We start from the raw sequence: 22,634 nt of genomic DNA, 5'->3' as shown, positions 1-22,634 counted from the left end.
GTACCACATCTTCTTTAAAAAGACTCAGTGATTTAAACACAGAGCTGCAGCTAACACACACGGCGTTTTTGTGTGGATTATGAAAAGGTGCCCCTTTCTCCTGACTGATGCCTTTCTGGCTTGGCAAGTAGGGTGCAGGCTGATTTCAGCCTCCACATGCACCTTTGTGCCCAGACTACTGTACATGGCATCTCTGGTCACACAGCCAATAAAGTGGCAAAACCAGAACCTAAACCCAGACCTCCTGGCTCTGGATCCTGCCCTGGTTCCACCTTGACTCCCCTTCTAAGGTTACAGAACATTCCTTTCTCCCTTTTCTCTTTTAGTCTCCTACTTTGAAGAAATTAGAGACTCCGGATAAGAGCTTCTCTTCTTTACTCCTCATTGACTTTTTTTCTTCTCCTAGTTGTATACAGTATTACCTCTTCCCCTGGAATTAGAGCTTCAGCACCCAAGAATTATTTTTTCCAGCATCTGTTTTGAAGGTTTGAGGCTTTGTTTCATTTTGTTTTCCTGCTGTGTGTATTTGTGTGTGTGTGTGTGTGTGTGTGTGTGTGTGTGTTTTAATAGTTGTGGTTATTTTTGATACAAAGTTTCTGAAAATCCTTTAAGCATTCTACTCAGTGGAAAATTCTAGAAAGTTGTTCTTTCCTACTGCAGAAGTTCTTAACAGATAACAAATAAGAACCTGATACACAGCCACCTTTTGATAAATGTTCTAGATTTTATCTGAGCCCTTCAAGACAACCTATTTATCTCTGACCTCAACTTTTATTCCTCAGCTTCTAGGTCTAGAAGAATAGGGCAATTATCAGTTTAAAAAGACAGATAAAGGATTAATTTTAAACTGTTTTTTTTTTGTTTCTTAATTTCCTAGAATAATGACTCTAAGAATATGGCTAGACATTTAAATATTTTTGGCTATACTGTTTGGTTACCTGAAATTTAGCTTTTTATAAGCATTTTATTTGTGGTTCTCCTCCTTGAATTTCTTATATGCTCAATAAATGTATATAAGTACATGTTCAAAAATGAAGCTCTCCTTTTATGAGTCAAACTCTCTTTTAGTTGTTACATGTGCAGATGTTTTAGTATCCACCTTAAATAAGTAAAACAACCTTTCTTTTCATTAAAGGACAAAGTCATTGTTGATGGGGCTTTGACATTTTATTTTGAATTGTTAGGATGTGGTTTGTGGCTTCTGTAATTTCTTCTTCATGAATTGTCAGCATCTAATCAAGATCTAAAGCTGTTTAGTAATGGTATATGGTGCATTTATGTGAGTTTCTCCATTTTCATTGTAACATTCAGCTGCATAGTGTAATGAATAGGATGTTTAACCCCATACACATGATGACTTGTTTTAAAATATTGATTGACTTAATTTTTCTAGACCTTTGCCATTGCTGGATTGGGATCTGGACTAACAGAAGCCATTGTGGTCAACCCTTTTGAGGTAGTAAAAGTTGGCTTGCAAGCCAATCGGAACAAATTTACAGAGGTAATCATTTAATGTTTTCCTGTTGTTGATGGAATGTAAAAATTATTTTTCAGAATATAACGTCAAATTATGAACCCAGCCCATAGCCACTTGTTAAAGCCATAGTAACTTATTGTTAAGGAAGTAGCATAAGAAAAAGTAAAATTTCTTTCACAAGGAAAGCGTTAACAAAAATGCACTAAAGTCTGATGGACACCGTAAAGCAACCATACTCCAATAAAAATTAATTTTAAAAAAGTCTAATGGACAAACACATGTTTAGACATTTTTATTTTAGAGTTGTAATATAATCTATAATGACTTGTTTGGAAATGTGTTCTGTACTTTTGGCAGAACTTCTATTTCACATTTTACTAGAATAGACTATAGCAAAAACCACTAGGGTGATAATATGGCTGTGCTTTTAAAAAAAAAATTATGAAGTCATTTGTAAAATTACCTCACGCTTTTCCCGACTCCACACACTGCCCTCCCCCAAAGATTCTGATAATCTGTCAAGCTTGTCTTTTGGTTAAATCTGAATGAGCATATTACTAAACCTGTGTAGACGTCACCACTTGGACAATGATGGGTCTTGACATTTAGTCACTGGTACATGATGTTCCATGAAGACAGCTTGCCTTGGTCTGTGCTGCCTTCACTTCCTTGAAGTTGCTGAATAATTCCCTTTAAACCACCAAGTCCAACTGTTCTTGTTTTATTCTTTTGGGTACCAAGCCCAAGGTAGGGAAAAGATAAGGGGATTGGCAGTCCAGGTCCTTTCTTAGCATTTGAATTTACTTCCACAACTGGGTAGCACATGGTATAAATTGGTTTGGAGTATCTGCTAACCTGAATTTCTCCGTAGAAAAGTTCCCCTGCTTACTACTTAAGCATCTGCTAATGGGTGGAGACCCCCCTCGCTCCCACCCCACTTCCTGCCTGCTGCTACTGCCTGAGAGCTCACTGGCAGCTTCTTGAGCAGGGGTGTGGGAACGGAGAGGGGGCCCCTACTCACCTGTACCTGCCAAGAGCTGCGGAGGACAGGGTTGGGCTGCTACAGCAGATGGTATCTACTCAGAGGATGTCAATCTTAATTAAGGTAGATTTTTTTTGTTTTAAGTTTCAAAAGATTGTCTTAATTGCAGAGATATATAGCACTTCAGAAAAGGTTGAAAATCCCTGTATTGCCCTAGCCTCTGTTCCTGTTTTGCTTTTTCTCTATTCTTCCTTGAATGATGGGAAAAGATGGCAAGGACCAGGAAGAAATAAAAAGAAACACTTTTCAAATGTCCTATCAATATGGAGCATTAAAGACAGCCCCCATGGAATCTGCTCAAGGAAAATTTGGCTGGGAGAATTACCAGCTAGAAGAAAACTTGGGGCTCCCCATTCAGTGTCCCATTTTTACCCATTGGGAAGCTTGTCTCGGGGCAGCAAGGAGTAATCAAAAGAGTACACAGACCTTCAAACTGCAGTCCTTTATCAAGACAGCATGTAAGCAGAGGAACACACATGGGACAGAGCACCAAGAAGCACTCACAGGAATGAAAATAACGAAGTATCACAGCACCCCTGCTCATGCCTAATGTTCTTTTTCTCTCCTCTGCCCTCAGGGAGGTTCTACACTGAGGCCATGTAAGAGCTGCTAATGTTTTGCACATGCTGAGGCCTTGCTAGAACATGGTAAACACCCTTCCGGCCCAACACAAGAATGCTACATGTGCACGTGCTCCTAGTTCATTGACACGAGTGTGGTCTGTGTAAATTGTTTATGTATATACGGCCATTTTTTTAAGTGGGGGAGGATAGGGAACTTGTTTGAGGTCGTTTCTTTTGCAGAGTCCACTGAACTGGATTCGTTGTCAGATATTTACTTAGACAAAATAAAATCTATTAGGTACCCTATAAAATATTTGTCATATTACTTCAACTAGTCAGAACTTGATAAAACAGGGATCACATAGGTCACACATGTCAGCATTTTGTTTCCAGCAACTATCAGGATTCAGTAGCTGATCAGAGGTGACACTTTATTGGTCAAAGGTGCCGATATTGATCAAATTCAAAAGTAGTTAGTGCATAGTCAGTCACCCAACATAAGGTCATGGGACTATGCCTATTACAAAAAAATCTGAGTGAAAGGAATGACGTGATAAGAATAGCAAATTTCAAACTGACAAAGGATTAATCTCCAAAATATACAAGCAGCTCATGCAGCTCAATATCAAAAAAACAAACAACCCAATCCAAAAATGGGCAGAAGACCTAAATACACATTTCTCCAAAGAAGACATACAGATTGCCAACAAACACATGAAAGGATGCTCAACATCACTAATCATTAGAGAAATGCAAATCAAAACTACAATGAGGTATCACCTCACACCGGTCAGAATGGCCATCATCAAAAATTCTACAAACAATAAATGCTGGAGAGGGTGTGGAGAAAAGGGAACCCTCTTGCGCTGTTGGTGGGAATGTAAATTGATACAGCCACTATGGAGAACAGTATGGAGGTTCCTCAAAAAACTAAAATTAGAACTACCATATGACCCAGCAATCCCACTACTGGGTGTATACCCTGAAAATACCCTGAAAAATAATTCAAAAAGAGTCATGTGCCACAATGTTCATTGCAGCTCTATTTACAGTAGCCAGGACATGGAAGCAACCTAAGTGTCCATCAGCAGATGAATGGATAAAGAAGATGTGGCACATATATACAATGGAATATTACTCAGCCATAAAAAGAAATGAAATTGAGTTATTTGTAGTGAGGTGGATGGACCTAGAGACTGTCATACAGAGTGAAGTAAGTCAGAAAGAGAAAAACAAATACCGTATGCTAACACATATATATGGAATCTAAAAAAAAAAAAAAGGTTCTGAAGAACCTAGGGGCAGGACAGGAATAAAGACGCAGACATAGAGAATGGACTTGAGGATACGGGGAGGGGTAAGGGTAAGCTGGGACAAAGTGAGAGAGTGGCATGGACATATATACACTACCAAACGTAAAATAGCTAGCTAGTAGGAAACAGCTGCGTAGCACAGGGAGATCAGGTTTGTGACCACCTAGAGGGGTGGGATGGGGAGGGTGGGAGGGAGATGCAAGAGGGAGGCAATATGGGGATATATGTATATGTATAGCTGATTCACTTTGTTATGAAGCAGAAACTAACACACCATTGTAAAGCAATTATACTCCGATAAAGATGTTTAAAAAAAAAAAAAGAATAGCAAATTTCAGATCTAGACATTTAAAAATACCTACCAGTCATTTTGGGCAAGAGCAGCTGTTTCCTCTGTCTTTTGTCAAGGACTCATTAACTCCAAAGCCTTCGTCTATTGACTAGCACGTCCTTTTATCCAACAAGGGATACCCTTTTGTTAATCTGTACCTGTGTTGAATTAATCTAAAAAAATGTTAGGTGTGCTCACTTCAGCATCTGTGTGGCGAAGAATAATTATTACTTTCTTCACTCTGAGGCTTTGTAGGTTGTCAAGAACTATGGGGGGGTGGCGGGGAGAGGAAGAGGAAGAGAAAGGGAGGAAGAAAGGAATTAATTTTTTTTTGTTTTAGGAATTAATTTAATGCCTAAAGCATTTAAAGATTATGCTTCCTTTTTGAAGAAAAAAGTTTTAATTCTGGTATAAAGTTTTAATTATGTATAGATAATGCATATTTATGTTAGGAGACACCAAAAAAACTATATATTTCTGTATGTACATATAAGTGTACAGATGTACTAAAAATGGTCTAGACTCTCAAGCAGTGCTGTCCAAAAATAGAAATATAACATGTGCCACCTATATGTAAAAAGGTAAAAAGAAACAGATGAAATTAAATTATATATTATTTAACCCAGTATATCCAAAATATTATCATTTCAAAATGTAATCAATATACAAATTATATGAGATATTTTACACTCTTTTTTCATACTGGATATTCAAATCTAGTGTGTATTTTACGCTTACAAGCACGTTCCAGTTTAAACTAGGACATTTCAAGCGCTCAGTAGCCTCATGTGGATGGTGATGTCCTTAGAAGACAGTGCAAGTCTGGAGGAATTCATACAAACTTCTCACTGTGGCTGCCTCTGGAAAGGAGGCAGGAAGGAGGAGAGGAAGATAAGAGTTTAAGGGAAGAGCTTGGTGCATTTGAATGTTTAACATGAGAATGTATCCAGTATTATCTGTGAACATTTACATTAGAAGGTAACACTTGCTCACTGTAGAAAATTTAGAAAATACAGAACCGTATAAAGAAAAGTAAGTAATCCAAAAGAAATGTTCTAATGGCTCTGCCGGGTCAAACCCACTTCAGGGAGAATCTTTTCAGCTAATTCAGGTGGGAATGACTTGCTGACCCATCTTAGGACTCAACCTTGCGTAATTCCGGTTCTAGTACTTCATTTATAGTAGCAGGAACCCCCGTTTTTTCCTGCTCTATAATTTCTTAAAGAGTTTAAACCTTATGTGCAAATTATCAAAGAACATATATAAACAAAGCTGTCTAGAACAGAAAGGCAATTGGTTTGGGGAGCAAAAACCCATAAGGGTTTGCGGAGAGATGTACCCATCAAGCTCTTTACCATTTCCTAACAGTATGGCCTTGAACAAGTTACTTGCAGTTCCCTCTGTGGTAAAATGATGGTGATCAGTCCAACTACGTTACAACAAGGTATTTCTGTAAGGAGATAGAAACACAAGCCCCACAGGGCCATCTAAGTTACTGACTTTGTAACAGCCCCCTGCTTCCTAGTCTGACCATAGCCCAGTTTCCTCTTTTGTTAGGGAAAAATAATAGTAATGGCCACATCAAATGGTGTAATAGGGTTAGTTGAGACATGCATATAAAGCTGTCAATACAGTCTGTCATGTAGTGGTGGTTTAGTAAGTGTTAGTAGTTATTATTATGACCTGCTTTTTATGAGAATTTAAATGTGATAGTATACCCAAAGGTCTTAACACAGAGCCTGTACATGATAGGCACTCAACCAATGGTAACTATTTCTAGATGCAAATTGATCTTATAAATCCTTAAGGTTAACCAGAGACAGATCTATCTTGAGATATTGCTGCAATGAACAGTCACACCCGACTCCCAGTTGTGGGCTCAAAAACAGCTTACTGAACAATGGTTCGCCTTAGGTCATTCCAACTGCCAATGCAATCCATTCAGCCTGAATTCTTTATCAGGGCTTAAGGGCTGGCAGCCTAGTTACGGTGCCTATTGACAAGATCTTTAAACTTAGATGCAGGTCTGTTATCATAAACAATAGTAGTTGGGCACCTGTTTGCTATAAATAACTTGCATATAGCAGCAGAAGTTCAAGAGGAAACTAAAAACATTTGAAGCCACTTTGGAAAGAGTTCTACCACAATCAAGATATTCTTCCTCCAGAATAGTCATATAAATTGAACGTGGATTCTTGATCAAGCCTTCGCGGCCACTCCACCTGGAGGCTGTGAACGAAGCTCATTTTCAGCCTTTTCAGTCAATTACAGCTGCCAGCTGTGGTGAAACACGAACTAGATGGGCTGCATGCAGAATGGCCAGATGGCTTGACAACACCTTTACGAAAAGCAGAGCAGTTTCCCCGGAGGCTTATTTTGCAGGGAGATAACTCTTGCTGCTCCGCCAATAGTAGGAGTTTCTCAGGCCACAGGTCTGTGGCTCAGCCTTTCTACCTTCCTGCCTTAGATTTGAACCACCATGGATTCGTACACAGTAATTGTGGGTTTTCCTATTTCGTCAGCCTGAGGAGGTGAGTCTGCTGGTCCTTTAAACATGAAAATTTCCCAAGAAGTTATCTGTAGTGGAAGACAGCCTAGGGTAACAGTAGTCAATATGACTCTTAATATCACACTTAAAGTCTTGGAGGCGATGGTAGAGTGATAAAGATGGAACAAAAGGACTGCCATGGTCCCAGGTGCACAGAGCATGGTCTAGAAGGAGGTTGTGGAATGGAGGTAGATGTCCATTTGGCCCTGTGGGGAGGGAATGGCTGGCAATGGGCCAGAATGGGGCCCTCTGAAGCATGGGGTCCAAGAAAGGCGCCCCTCTAGCTGGGGTCCAAGGGCAGTACTGGCTGAGAGCAAAGGCTCTGTGTGCTATATTCTTGGGGCCTTCTGAAATTCCTGACAGGATTTCCCAGGAATGGCAGGTACGCGGCTGGCTCCAGCTGCCTGTGTTCTCCCCTCTGTGGTCTAGGACTGATTTTCTAGCCAGTCAGAGGTATGTTATCCATAAAATATGCCTTCCCTCCCAGTTAGCCCTAAACTATGCTAGAAATGTAAAGGAAATTGTGGTTAATTTGGTTATTGATACTTCCCTTATATCCTTCCAGCTTCTGTATAAAGTATTTCAATAGGTGTACTTGTCTTGCCTCCACTTTTAAAATTACCACCATATCAGTCAAAGACTATAATCCCTGCCACACTTCCTTCAATTCCAATACCAGAATCTTGGCCAGCATCTTAAAATTCACAGTGAATAAAGAAAACCGGTCTCTAATTTAAATACGCTTGACCTTCTGTGGGGAGCAAAGTAATCACAGCTTTGTCATGCTCTGGTTTGGTTCAGTGGGTATAAAAACATGTTCAGATAAAATCAGGATAGATCCAAATTTCCCCCCATCCTTCAAACTAAACCCAAGCAAAGTGTTGCTCTGGTTTGTAGTCTTTTTGGCTTAGGACTAGGCTTGCCCAGGGATTTCTCCATTGGAGATGGTGTGTATACCCAGTCCTGCCAAAAGTGTGACTTCGTAGCTTGTTGTCCTTGTAAGACCCTGCTCCCTTCTAACTAGGTGCATCGTTTTTTTCTGTACACTTATAAGAATGAGAAGTCCCCTATCAATTATGCTAAACCAAGTGATGTTTTGCTGGCATGCTCTCTGCTAGCCTGGAAAAGTGAATTTCTCCCCAGGAGCAAAATCTTGTATGAATTGTTTCCCAGTTTTTCTCTCCACTTTGAAATCTACTTCAGAGTTATTATTTGGCTAACGGGTTATGTTTTCCTTCCCTTGAGGTCTATAGGATTTGCCTCTGATGTGTGGATGGGGCACAGGTTATCCTTCTACTCTGTCATTTTTATCTATGTTACATATGAACATAATCATTCTCACCCCCAAATATGAAACTAAACCTTTAGGAAATTGCAAAAGCCTGTTTCACCTCTATTTAGTCTTTAAAGATGCTCAGCCCAAGAAGGGAATAGTCTTCCACCTATGCTCTATGATTAAAACTTAAGGATCAATGAACTGATAGCAAATGTATCATCGATGGTAGAATCTTTAAAGATAGGGATTTTTTAAAAATTAGTTCAGGGTTTGATTCTTGTTTTGGATAACACCACTAAATATAGCTCTACACACTCTATCCTGGGAGCTTAATAATCTAATAGAGACCAGGTAGATCATGTACAGTATCACAAAGCTTAGTGATTATTTTCTCCATAGGCAATTAACAAATGCTTAAACTTAGTCATATTATGTAGAGACAACACAAAGTGAATAGGACTGTACTTTGCGATCCTCTCTTTCCAGAAAGAGAGAAGTTGAGTTATATAGAGAGTGAATGTGTGGCTCTGTTTTCAGAACGTGTGAGAAGCTAGCTTCAAGGGCATGTCAACATTCATGATGACGTATTGAGTTAAGTTCAAATTTTTCCTGCATTACCATGTGAAATCCTGCCTGGAAGCTGTTCAGTACATAAATTATTTCTTTCCAGTCTATGATTCTCGTAGGCAGAAAAGTGAATTATGTGTATGAATCCATTCCTATAGTTAACTTTCAACAGTACCTAAGGCAGCAGCCAAGTTGCTTCTCTATTATCATTTACAGAAAATAGACTTCAGTCTTCCACTCAGCTGTGCCAGAAACCCTAGATTTTTGCTTTCAGAATTGAGACTTTGAAGTAATGATAATAGCTACCATTTACAGAACATCCACTATAGGCCAGATACTGTGCAAGATGCCTTACATGTTTTTTCCTTTATTTGATTTTTTAAAGTTATATAGTTTTTTGTAAATTACAGAAGTAATTGTTTTCACAAATCAGGTAATACAAGGCTATGTAAAGAAAAAATAATTGGTGATTGCCGCCACTACCGCCCTGCAATCGCATCGCTCTGGTAACTAACTGCTCTGTCTCCTTCCACCTTTTACAGTGCTCACACGCACCTGATACCTAATCCTCCCATTATCCCTATAAGGTCAGTGGCTCTATCTCTATGTTATGGATAGGGGAAATAAAACCTAACGCAGTTATTAGCTCTAAGGAACTGAGCATTAACATAGAGGTCTCTTTCTAGAAACCACACTGTTTTCACTGGGATAAAGAAAAGTGGGTAATGAAGACGTTTAAGGGAAAATCGTTAAGTGTTTCTGGAACCATGAAGAAGCAAAGGCTCCTTCCATGTTGCCAGTCCCCCCTGAGTAGTCACCCCTGTGTCCACAGTGGAGTCACCTTCCCTCCTGCTCTGCCAGCAGTGCGGGGGCAAAGCAGAGGGTCAGCGTCTCGTCCCGTCACCCCGAGGCCCCGTGTTCCTCCAGGCGGTTATTGGACAGCAACTTGGTGTTGACATAGCTTTGTGGCTCAGCATCTGGAAGAGTTTGTTTAAAGCAAATTATCTTCCACTCACAGACTGTTTAAAAATAGGCCTGCTCATCAAATGTAAATTCTAGAAAGAATATAATTATATTTTGGATGTCTTTTTGTCCCTAATCATGCCCTAGTAAAATAAACTGCAACAACAAATTAGTGAAATACCTAAGCTAAAAGAGATGTGTAACTGTGGAATTTTGAGCCCGATTCCTCTTCTTTCACTTACATTTTGTTCTCAAATAAAAGGAAGAGTTTTCTTCTTTATTCAGATTTATGAAAATGCTTCAAGACTTCAAGGAATGAAGAGCTTAAGTGCTCTATCTCCTAATGAGCAAGGGTATTTTCCTACCTAAGTGTAGCAACTGGATATCCTCTTAACAAAGCAGTATTTTTCTTAAGGCCCAGATATGGACACTCACTTCACTGTATAAAGGTCTCATTGGTTTGCTTTCCAGTCATGTGATGAAATCCAGTGCAACACCTTATTCCATTGGCTCTAAAACGCACCCGAGTTCCCCTTGCCATGGGAAGCAAGTAAAGGGATGCATGTGGAGCGTGTTGTCTTTGGACACGGTGTGCCTAGAGCTTTTCTCTCGCTTTAGAGAGGGAGGAAATCCACTGACACACACCCCACGCTTGTGCCTACTGGCCATGCTCTGATAGCTATTTACCCAAGGAACAATGCCTAAAACCTCTGTCCATGATCTCACAAGGTAATCAGAGTCAGCTATGGTCAGTGGTTGGATGGAAGAACTCCAGAAAAAATAGCTGAGGCTGCCATAAGTCATCTCGGTGATTTGTTGGTAATTCTGGGCTCTCAGAGAGTAAGGAATCAGTGTCCCAGAGTAGTGCCTGGGAGCATTGTGTAGGCAATGGATCTTTGCTTTTATTTAAGCCCCTTAAGGATTTTAATTTTTAAAAGAATTTTTTATTGAAGTGTGTTGATTTATAACATTATATTTTAGGTAGGCAGCATAGAGATTTAGTATTTTTACAGTTTATATTCCATTAAAAGTTATTATAAGATAATGACTATAATTCCCTGTACTGTACAATATATCCTTGCTGCTTATGTATTTTATACACAGTAGTTTGTATCTCTTAATCCCATACCCCTAACGCACCCCTCCCTCTTCCCTCTCCCCACTGGTACCCACTTGTTTGTTTCCTATATCTGTGAATCTGTTTCTGTTTTGTTATACACATGCATTTGTATTATTTTTTAAATTCCACATACAAGTCATGTCATACAGTATTTGTCTTTCTCTGTCTGACTTATTTCACTAAGCATGATAATTTCTAGGTCCATCCACGTTGCTGCAAGTGGCAAAATGTCATTCTTTTTTATGGCTGAGTAATATTCCATTGTGTATATATAGCACATCATTTTTTTTTTTATTGAGGTATAGTTGATATACAATATAAATTACAGGTATACAACATAGTGATTCACAATATTTAAAGGTTATACTCCATTTATAATTATTATAAAATGTTGACTATATTCCCTGTGTTGTACAATATATCCTTGTAGCTTATTTACTTTATACAAAATAGCTTTTACTTCTTAATCCCCTACCTCTATCTTGCCCCTCCCCCCTTCCCTCTCCCCACTGGTAACCACTAGATTGTTCTCTGTACAAGTCTGTTTCTTTTTTGCTATATTCACTATTTTGCTTTATTTTTTAGATTTCACATATAAGTGATATCAGTTTTCATTCTTTTTTATGGATGACTATTATTCCATTGTGTATAAACACCACATCTTCTTTATGCATTCATCTGTTGATGGACACTTAGGTTGCTTCCATATCTTGGCAATTCTAAGTAATGCTGCTATGTACATGGGGTGCATGTATCTGTTCGAATTAGTGTTTTTGTTTTTCTCAGATATATACCCAGCTGTGGAATTGCTAGGTCATATGGTAGTTCAATTTTTAGTTTTTTGAGAAAAATCCATATTGTTTTCCATAGTGGCTGCACCAATTTATATTCCCACCAACAGTTTATGAGTGTTCCTTTTTCTCCACATCCTCTCTAACATTTGTTATTTGTGGTGTTTTTTGATGTTAGCCATTCTGACAGGCGTGAGGTGATTTCTCATTGTATACCACATCTTCTTTATCCATTAGTCTGTTGATGGACACGGATTGCTTCCATATCTTGGCTATTATAAATAGTGCTGCTATGAACATTAGAGTGCATGTATCTTTTAAATTTTTTTGGATATATGCCCAGGAGTGGAATTGCTGGGTCATATGGTAGTTCTATTTTTAGTTTTTTGAGAAACATCCATACTGTTTTCCATAGTGGCTTCATCAATTACAGAAATTCGATTTCATGTTTCATAATCATTATAGAATATTCTCATGGGTAGATATAAAATTTTTCAGTATATCTCTCCAAATAAAAAGCAAAGCAAAAATATTTTTATGCTTCTCAAATATGAACAAAGTACCGTACTAGATAGTTAACACAGTGCATGGCACCTAGTAGGGCTCAATAGGTGTTTGTTGAATAAATGAATGCATAAAAGAACATGGAGTTCCCAGAATTAACAATTGGCAATAGCTGACATCAGAGTTAAAGTAGACTTTGAGTTCCTTCCAATGGAAATACTTCCGGCAGGTACCAGTGAACTGAAGATTTTTCTAAATCAACGTGGAGAGCAGTGTGATATCGCAATATTAGCTATGTTCCGACCCACTTATTCTTCCATGCTTGCAGCTCTCGTGCAATCAATGAAAGGTATATCTAGGAAAGTTAGAATGCAATTTGGCCCACAGCTGGTAACTAAGTATGAAAATTGGAGTGGATCTAAATATTGAAAGGAAACTGAATTTGTGGGTGACCTGCTGGGTTGGATAGTATTGGAATCATTTGGCTGATGATGCTAATCAGTCACCATTTCGTTTTGAAATGGAAGCCCAGTAATCAAATACGTTTAGTAAAACTTGTGTTTACAGAGATCTAGTCAAAATGATTCTATATTTTCCTAGTGGAAGTCATGTTTTGCCTTTCTAATTAAATATTTGCTTACGTGTGTGTGATACAATGTCTCTGAATGAAGCAAAAAGGTCACTTCTAATTCTTACGGGAATTAGAGTTTAGGTTTTTCTTTGTCTCAAGGCCCCAAGTTGCCAGAAAAATACATTTGTATTTATCTGTTACCTGTATCAGTTGGATTATCAAACTCTGAAAATCTTACAGCATGTGTATAACAAGAATGAGTCAACAAGCATGAGAGCACCACTGGATGAGATGTAGAATTCTGCTTAAGCCATTTTCCAGTACTTTTCCCTTAGGAATATTACTTAATCCTTGGTTTCCTCACCTGTAAAATGAGGATAATGCACCTGCTGTCCATATTACAGGTTGTTGAGAGAGGCAATCAGATATGATAGGATGGCAGAACCATGCAGAGTATAAAAGTATGAACTTGGAGTCTGAGGGGCCTCAGTTTGAGCTCTGGACCTTCCACTAACTCTGTGATATTGAGCAAGTAACTTAACTTTAGTTTCCTCATCTGTCAAATGGGGATAAAGATAATACTCATCCCACACACTTGTTCAGAGGATTAAGTAAGATGATATATGTAAAGTACCAAGTATCTATGATAATGACTAACATCGATGAGCACTTCCTGTGTTCCAGGTACCTGGTAACATGCATGTATATGCTCTCTAGGGTATAAATAAACTGTGTCAGGTGGAGGCCTGGTTAGCGTGCTTTTCCTTTCCCAACCTTTGCTCCCACATGGTGGCCTTGCTTCTATAGTCCATAGACCTGTCAAGTGAAGAGTTCTTTTTTTTTTTTTTTTTTTTTTTTTTTTTTTTAAATTTACTTTTTTTTTTTTTTTAATTTATTTTTGGGTGTGTTGGGTCTTCGTTTCTGTGCGAGGGCCCTCTCCAGCTGCGGTGAGCGGGGGCCACTCTTCATCGCGGTGCGCGGGCCTCTCACTGTCGCGGCCTCTCTTGTTGCGGAGCAAAGGCTCCAGACGCGCAGGCTCAGTAGTTGTGGCTCACGGGCCCAGTTGCTCCGTGGCATGTGGGATCTTCCCAGACCAGGGCTCGAACCCGTGTCCCCTGCATTGGCAGGCAGATTCTCAACCACTGCGCCACCAGGGAAGCCCAAGTGAAGAGTTCTTACCGAGGATGTTTACCAAGCGGTAGCGAAGAGACCATTTTACAGGATCTCCTGCTCCCGAGAGGAAAGCCCTGGGGTGATGACCTAGGAGATCTCTAGCCCAGGAGTTGGATATGGTTGGCTCCCAGAAAAAGCAGACCTATGATCTTGCACTCTGGATGCACTTCTGTAGGAAGGATCATGTCACAAGGGTCCAGGGCTCTGGGAAAAGGAAACCACAGCCAAAAGGAATGAGCAGGAAGAGGCTAGTTATGCATGTCCTTCCTCCCCCTCAAATCAGCCTCCACCTTTTGATTGTCATTGCCTTCAACTACCAAAGAAATTACCTGTTATTTTACTATTATAACTAGTTTTATTATCGTCATAATTGCCATTATTACTAACAGCTAATGTATAGTAAATGCTTACATAGGGCAAAGTTCATTGACTTATTTATCATCACAACAACAATCCTATGAGGAAGATTCTATTATTATCCTTATTTTACAGATGAGTAAAGTGAGGATAAATCAGAGGATAAAATACCCGCTTAAGCTAGCAAGTGATATTGCTGGGATTCAAAGCTTGGGACTGTCTGGCTCTGACCCCCTATTTCTAACTACTGTACTACCCCCTGATTTGCTTAATTATTCACAGCTGAGTTCAAACTCAACAAGGCACTTGAGTCAAAATCCATGTGTTACATTTCTTCGTACCTACCTAACATCCAAGCTGGTAGAAATCAGGCAATAGGCCATCAGTAAATGTTATTTGGATTGACGTATACACACTACTATATATAAAACAGATAACTAATAAGAACCTACTGTTAGCACAGGGAACTCTACTCAATACTCTGTAATGACCTATATGGGAAAAGAATCTAAAAAAGAGGGGATATATGTATATGTATAACTGATGCACTTCGCTGTACAGCGGAAACTAACACGACATTGTAAATCAACTGTACTCCAATAAAAATTAATTTAAAAAAAGATCTAATAGAAGTCCTCTCTTTAAATTTTGATGACTTAGCACCCTAGATTTTTAAATGATAGACACATCTTTATACCTGTTTTATTTAGGGAAAGCCATGTTAATCTGCACTTTCATTCAAAGCCATTGGTTCCTCTGTTGCTGAAGAATCTAGATGGCCTCTGACCTCCCCATCTCTCCTGCCCTCAGGGCTTCAGAGTGGGTGAGGATGGAGAGAAAGCTTGGGCTAGAAGCAGGGAGGACTGGTGTTGGTCAGTCTGGACCCAGGCAGCCTTACTTCTGCCTAGTTTCTTTCATCCCCGGGAGAGCTGCCTCCTTTCCTTGCCTCTGCCCTCTAGACTGCCTTTCTCACAGCAAGAGAGCAGTGCCTAGGAGTTTGCTCAGCACTTTCAGAGTCTTTCCAACAGAAATGAACTTCTGCTCAACTTGTCCTCAGGTCTCTTTTGAAAACCAAAATAAATAACTGGGGTTGATAGTCAATGTGCCATAACACAAACAAAAAAATCCCATTTTGTAGCAGAGAGAGTGAACTTTAACCTTCTGAGAATTTTTGGTTTTCCTATATGAAATGTCTTTTATTGTCTTAAGGTACGTTCTCATGTGTTTTTTTCATGTCACAAAAAAAGAGTTTTCTTGGGATTAATGTAATTTATTGTAATTAATCCTCTTAAATGAAAAGATGAATTTGAGTGTAGAATTGTAGCTAGAGTTTTTAAAACATTTATCAGTAAAAGCTATAGGGTTTACTCTCTAAACAAGCTTATTTAAATGTATCAGGTTAATTACATAGCTACAAAGTTGGATGAAAAGCCTTGATTGGATTTGTTCTGTTCTGTTCTGCTGAAACAGCCTTAATTGCACATGATAAGAAAACACTTTTAGTCAGTAAGTGCATCAGACTGCCATGACCACTCCAGCAACCTGCTCCAGTGAAATTTCAAACGAGTGTCATGTCAGTGCTTGCCTTATGGGAAAAAAATTAAATGCTGAACGTTTCCCCTTATTTACTATTCAGTATTCAAAATTTAAGAGGGTGAGAGAGCCTTTGTGCTGTACCTCCAAAAAGGAAACAGTCACTCAACCTTATTTAAAAACCCACGTGACTTGTAATTGTATTGTAATGAATTATAAAACTCAGGGCAAACTACAGTGATTTCTTTAGCAAGTTCCAAAAGTAGCCCTGACTGGATTCCAGCAGCAAGGTATTTCAACCTTGGGTAATCAATCAAAGGGCTGGAAAGAAGTAAATTAAAGGTAACCCAGTACTCTCAACACCATTGATTTATCATTTATCACAGCAAGTGTTACACACACTGATTGCCCACTTTCTTGAGGAAGTCTACAATCAACTGCTATTTATCCACAGCCGATTTCTAACCTAACGCCAGTTTAAACTATTGAGGCAATGGAATCAGGACTAACTGTAACATTCGCTTTAGAAAAACGTAATTAGAAAGGTAAATATGCTGGATTCAGGAGCCAAATATACATTCCTTTTGGATTATGCACAGTTATGGATTACCAGTATGGATTACTAGTTTATCTATATGGTTAATCCCCTCTATTAGTGTGGATGATCCAGAATTGGATGCAACTATTGACATGTTGAAAATGATGTTAGTTATTATATGACATTAGTTTCACTAATTCCATCAAAGATATTTTTTCTTTGCCAACAATCTTCCCTTTAAGGCCTGTTGTTATGCATGCAATTTTGTTTACTTTTGGGGTTTCCTAATTTTAAAAAGCATGAATCTAGGCATGATTATTCATCTTTGGGGAAAAATAAGTCCCTAATAATTTTGGGCTTGAAGGGAAGTTAAAACAGTAATTTATTCTGTTTCACGGCCCCGAAGATGACCTTTCTCCTCTCTCGTGCAGCAACCATCCACCATGAGTTATGCAAGACACATCATTAAGAAGGAAGGCTTGGGACTCCAGGGCCTAAACAAAGGATTTACAGCAACTTTGGGACGTCACGGAGTTTTCAACATGGTTTATTTCGGCTTCTACTACAATGTCAAAAACATTATTCCTGTCAATAAGGTAACTGTTTAATAGATTAAAATACTGGAGGAAAAATCCTATCAATGATGATAGCTGCATTTGTAGAGTATTTATCCTTCCAAGTCACTGTGCTGAACTCTTATGTCTGTTATCTAAGTTGATCCCCACATCAGCCTTGTTCATTGAGTGTTGTGATCCCTATTTTGAATTCAGAAACAAAGGCTTAGGAAGATCAAGTAAATTGCTCAGAGTCACATAATAAAGAGCAAAGCAGAGCCTTGAACCCGAGTCTGACACCAAAACTTGTCTTCTTGAAGAATGCACCATTACACCTGAATGCTTCACATTTATCACTAATAGGAATTTGTAGAAACTGTTATTACTTAATTTTTATCTCAGAAGCATAACTTTCTCAAGAAAGTTGAAATTTTCATAGTGCAAATAAATGTTGAGTTAATGAGGGAAAATTATCAGCCTAAAATTTAAATTTTACCTAGATAGTAATTTTTAAATTCACCTAAGTTAATTAGGGTAAGTAGTAAATCAGCTCGTCTAGGATCATTCACTTTTTATATAAAATAATAATAATAATTTTTAATGGTAACTTACAGATGTCAGCAGCCTTTCAACTTTGACAAGATAAAAGTAACACATGATGTGTTTTAAAATGAGCATCTTTTACTAGAGCATCACAGAATTTTCTCCCACCGTCATACTGCTTGCCTGCAATCAAAATTGCAATTCTGAAAGCACCAGCTGGGGAAACATTTTTCACATGCAGGCAGTTTCCCACAGGGGTTCAGTTCTTCATTTTGCTTAGTACAAAAGTATTGAAGAACTTTTTATAAAGAATAAAAATATTTCTAATATGGCTATCACCTGATTCTATAAGGTAATGTTGGTTACAGTTGCCTTTTTCCAGCTATCCCCTGTAATCTAGGCCAGTACTTATCTCAGGTAACAGCTAAATCCAAGGCATGTTCCCCGTTAACCATCTGTTGACATTGCCTCACTTGCCAAAATTGTTAACCAGGTTTCACTCTATTTAGAAACCTTACTTTTTGAGTATAACCTCATGTTTTGTTGGTCTGAGATCTATGAATGACCACAGAATATATAGATCCCCCCACTGACTGACAATTCTGACTCTGGTGGTCCTCAGAGATCTTCTCCTGTTGAGTTCTTGAAATACAGAAGTAGAGTGCAATAAACACTTTGGTCGTGGATGACATGAGAGAGTTCAACTCTACATACATTAAAAAAATGTTTTTAGCAGGAACAGATTAATAATCTTTGGAGCCCTGGGCGAAATGAAAATGTTCAAAAATGAAGAATTTCAAGACAGCAACTGTAGAGCAATAAACCAAGCATGGGGCTCCTCTAAGTGCAGGCTCTGGGCAACTGCACAAGTCACACACCCATGAAGCTGATGTTTTTTAAACTCTGAGATGAGTGATTCATACAACATGGGAGAAATGTCCATGCCTCTATTTCTCCAGCTATCCAAAGGCTTGCAGCAGATAGAAATTACACACAATGAAATGAATGATATAATTTACAAATATTATATAAATAATATATATTTTATTATATATATTTGTGTATGTATTTTAATGCATATGTTATTACAATAATATGAACTTGGTCATATTTAAAGAAGAATTTCAGAAAGATCAATAAGATTTATATATGATCGTGTTACTAATGCTTAAAAAAATCCACGAATGCAAACTTCATTCTACAATTAGTCAATACACTTAAGTTTTAAATGTTATGCATTATGAAAAAAACAGAAGCTTAAATATTTATTTATTACTTAAAAGACATCATAGTATTCTGAAATTATGGAAAGAGCTTTATCTTGCCAGCTTACAAGGGTCAAATTATATTGGCCCTTATAGGCCACACTAAGGATTCTTCTGTTTATCTGAAGAGCCCTGGGAAGCCAACAAAAGATTTTAAGCCGAGGAATTACCTGATCACTCTGGCTGCAGCGTGGAGAATGGGTGGAATGGGGGTGGTGCGCAAAAGACAGAGTGTAACATGGAAATGATTGTTATGTGCAATGCTGGAGTCTTGGACTGCAGTGTTCGTGGTGAAGACAAGGGAAAGTGGACAGATTTGAGAAATGTTTAGAAGGCAAAATCTATAGTATGTGGTGATCGAGTCTATGTGCATGTTGATGAAAGGGGTAGTGGGGAGGGATGGTGCCTAGGTTTGGGGCTTGAACAACTGAAAGGATAATGGTACCATTCGTTGAGAATGAACAAGTTTTGGGGAGAATATTATGGGCTGAGCCTGGAAAACTGAGTTTAACCACATTTGGACTCTGAAGTGCAGATGTTGAATCAGTGATTGCACGTGGGATCTTGAGAGGAGAGCTCTGAAATGGAGATAGACATCTAGACAGCAGTAGTATTCCCCGGGCGAACATACTTTAACTGGGGAATGATCATGGGCCAATCATTTTACTGCTCTGAGCTTCAGTTTTTTTAATCTGTAAATTGAAAAGCTAAGATTGTCCTTTCTACCTGACAAAATGGTTTTGAGGATTAAGGTAAATAATACGTGAAGTTGTTTGTGCATTTAAGGTGCTGTGGAAGTGTTAAGTGTGGAGGTGCTGATGACAGGGATGGGAGGAGGAGTGGAGATGGCAAGGAGGGTGGTGGAAGCGGTTAGCGTCTAGAACTGTGTGAAGAACTTTTCCCCAGGACGGTTCCTTCTGCACTTAAATGAACGCTGTGGGGTTAGTTGTGGGTTTTGCTTTCAGGGGTTTTTTGCCTAGAACAAAGTCATTGATCTTATGTGTTCTGTAATCTAAGCCTGATTCAAAACTGGGAAACCAGTATTCTTTAAATTTAAACCATAATAAATCAGTCCTTTGTGAAGAGGAAGATATGATAATCATTAAAACATGTTGAAGAACGTCATCAAGTTGTTAACCACGAGGAGGAGGTGGTGTTCCTTGAAGGCTTTTTTCCATCTTTGCTCTAGGCTGGCTCTAGCCATACACTCCAGACAGTTTGTTTACAGGGTTATTGTTTCAATTCCCTCACCCAGCAATTGGTCATTCTGTTGTCCCAAGGGAATTTGAGATTTCACCAACTCTGACTGGCATGGGATAATTCTAGATTTTTCTTTAATTTAACATTTTTTAAATTGATAAATTGTCTACCAGTGTTTTCCATTTTCAAAGTATTTAATTTTACAAGAAACTGTCCATAATGATCATGTCTGAGGAGTGGAAATAGAGAGTCCCATGCGTGTGTGTTTGTGTGGAGCAGTGGGGAGAGCAGGAAAAAGCAAGGAGCAGTGGAGGGAAAGTATTTTTTCTTTACAGTATTCTGAGCTATTGGAAGCTTCTACAAGAAGCATGTATTAATTTTATAATAGGAAATAAATCTGTGAAAATTTTAGTAGAATCTTATAAAATAGAGTACCTAGTTAACTTTTTAACACTTAACTCTAAGACTATGTCTACAGAGGTAAAATAAGAACTTGAAACAGTAAGTTCAGATAACTCAGGTCAGATACCCACCCTGAAGTTTTTAACTTTAACTCTTCAGATTGGTGATCTCTGGTAGATACATTTTTCAAGCTTCACAGAAATATCCTGACCTTCTGTGCCATTTTGTACTATTAAAACCATTTTTGTAGACTTCATGATTTTGCCTGATCCTTGTCACAATAACTGTCATTTTCAGATAAGGAAAGAAAAACAAGAAGTAAAGGCCCAGAGCTGAAAGTTACTGACATAATTTATCTGAAGGTATACAGCAGGGGGAAGGAAAGAACCAGAGGCCAGAACTGTTTCTGCTATACCATGTAATGCTTTAACTCTATATCTTACCTTGTCTTTCGTCACACATAAATTGTCACTTTAAAATGATTACTAAAGTTTAAATAAGTGAACTGGCTACAATATCCAGACAGTGTAGCCAGATTCTGCTTTTGCCTCATTCAGACCTGGAAACTGGTCTTCCCTTTTCACATCCTTAGTCTCTGATCCATAGACACAAAGAATTATGAAACATGACCCTGGAAGAGCTGGGCATTACCAGTTTGAAAATGATGCTGTGTTATATTCTTGCAGACTTATTTTTAGAATCTAAATATTCCTATAGAATGGTGAATAAGTGGTTACAATAGAAAAGTTTGCTTTGAATATTAACTGACCATGGAATTCATTTAATGGTGGCATTCATTTTCATCTTGCAGTAAATGGAATGGAATGTCAGTATAAAGAATTATCCCTTCTCCCCAGAAAGAGGCCATCACTTCTTAAAGTAAAGCCTTCTAGAAATAGGTATTGATTAACTTAAATGCTGACATCTTTTTCAAATATTGAGGAAGGTAAGCTTCGATTGCAAAACTGATTTCTTTCATTTCCATTCCAAGGTAGGGTGTTCAGAGCATTTTATTTGTGATGTTGACACACAAATGAGAATGGTAAGATTTAAATGTTACATCTCTTTGATAACTTTGTCTTCTAGTTCCATATTTACTGCTTTTCCTATATTTCCATAAGTAAAATAATAATAGTAGAAATTGATGTCTAAAGTTCATGGCTGTCAACAGTATTAAACTGTGCTTTCACTTTGCATCCTAATTAAGCATGTTTGCAGGTTATTTTGCCAAAAACAATAGACCTTTTGTGTTGAATTCTGCCATGATATAAATCACATGTGTGGGTTAGAAATATTCTAGGAGAGAACAATTTTTCATAGGTTCAATCCTTCTTACTTAATAAACCATTTAGACCTGTCCCTGTGGTCATTTTACTACAGACAGGATTAAGTCAAACATTTTATTTTCTCCTAAGGTAATATCCATAAAAGATTGCCTTTTAGAAACGCAAATGTTTTTCTTTTACTTTTGACTTTTAATATTATCTTTGTTTTGTAAATTCTGTAGAAAGTCTGAGGGTGGTGCCAGATGCACTTCAGTTTATCAGAAGAAATGTGGAAATATGTTAGTTTCATGATTTAGAGCTCTATCCTTCCCTAAGGTGTGCACTGGGCTGAATGAAAAATGCACCTTTGGGTTCCAGTGGAGAACTTAGACAGAGCTGTTTATATTTTGAAAAGAAGAATCTCAGTAGAATTAGATCATAGTAGGATTTAATTTATGACCATTTATTTTTCTGATTCTCTCTTACTTGATCATTAGTCTTACCAATCATCCGGTAATAGGAAGGGCGAGAGCATTAAAGTTTCATTAAGAACAAGTCTCCTTTCTGGTAACCACTGGGGTAAAACAACAAGTATATATTATCTATAAAATTCCGGGGCATGTGACAAGATTCTGCGGTAAAAAGTGGTATCTTTCATTGGCAGTTTTCACAGACTCCCTGGGGGGTGTGTGTGTGTGTGTTTCAGAAGAGGAGGGCATGGGGGAGGGCAGAGGGAAG

The 22,634-nt window shown here is 38.3% G+C and overlaps 1 protein-coding gene across 4 annotated transcripts in view; it reads left to right on the top strand.

Moving 5' to 3' along the window:
- Positions 1-22,634, top strand: part of SLC25A21 (solute carrier family 25 member 21) — a 513,974-nt gene that overhangs the window by 455,588 nt on the left and 35,752 nt on the right. For all 4 annotated transcript variants that reach the window (XM_036844061.1, XM_036844060.1, XM_036844059.1 and 1 more), the window contains 2 exons: positions 1,394-1,501; positions 17,099-17,263. In XM_036844061.1, the coding sequence (XP_036699956.1) occupies positions 1,394-1,501; positions 17,099-17,263 (273 nt within the window). The remainder of the gene's footprint in view (positions 1-1,393; positions 1,502-17,098; positions 17,264-22,634) is intronic.

Source organism: Balaenoptera musculus, chromosome 2 (genome assembly GCF_009873245.2).
Source record: "Balaenoptera musculus isolate JJ_BM4_2016_0621 chromosome 2, mBalMus1.pri.v3, whole genome shotgun sequence".
Taxonomy (NCBI): domain Eukaryota; kingdom Metazoa; phylum Chordata; class Mammalia; order Artiodactyla; family Balaenopteridae; genus Balaenoptera; species Balaenoptera musculus.
This window is presented reverse-complemented; position numbering and strand designations above follow the sequence as displayed.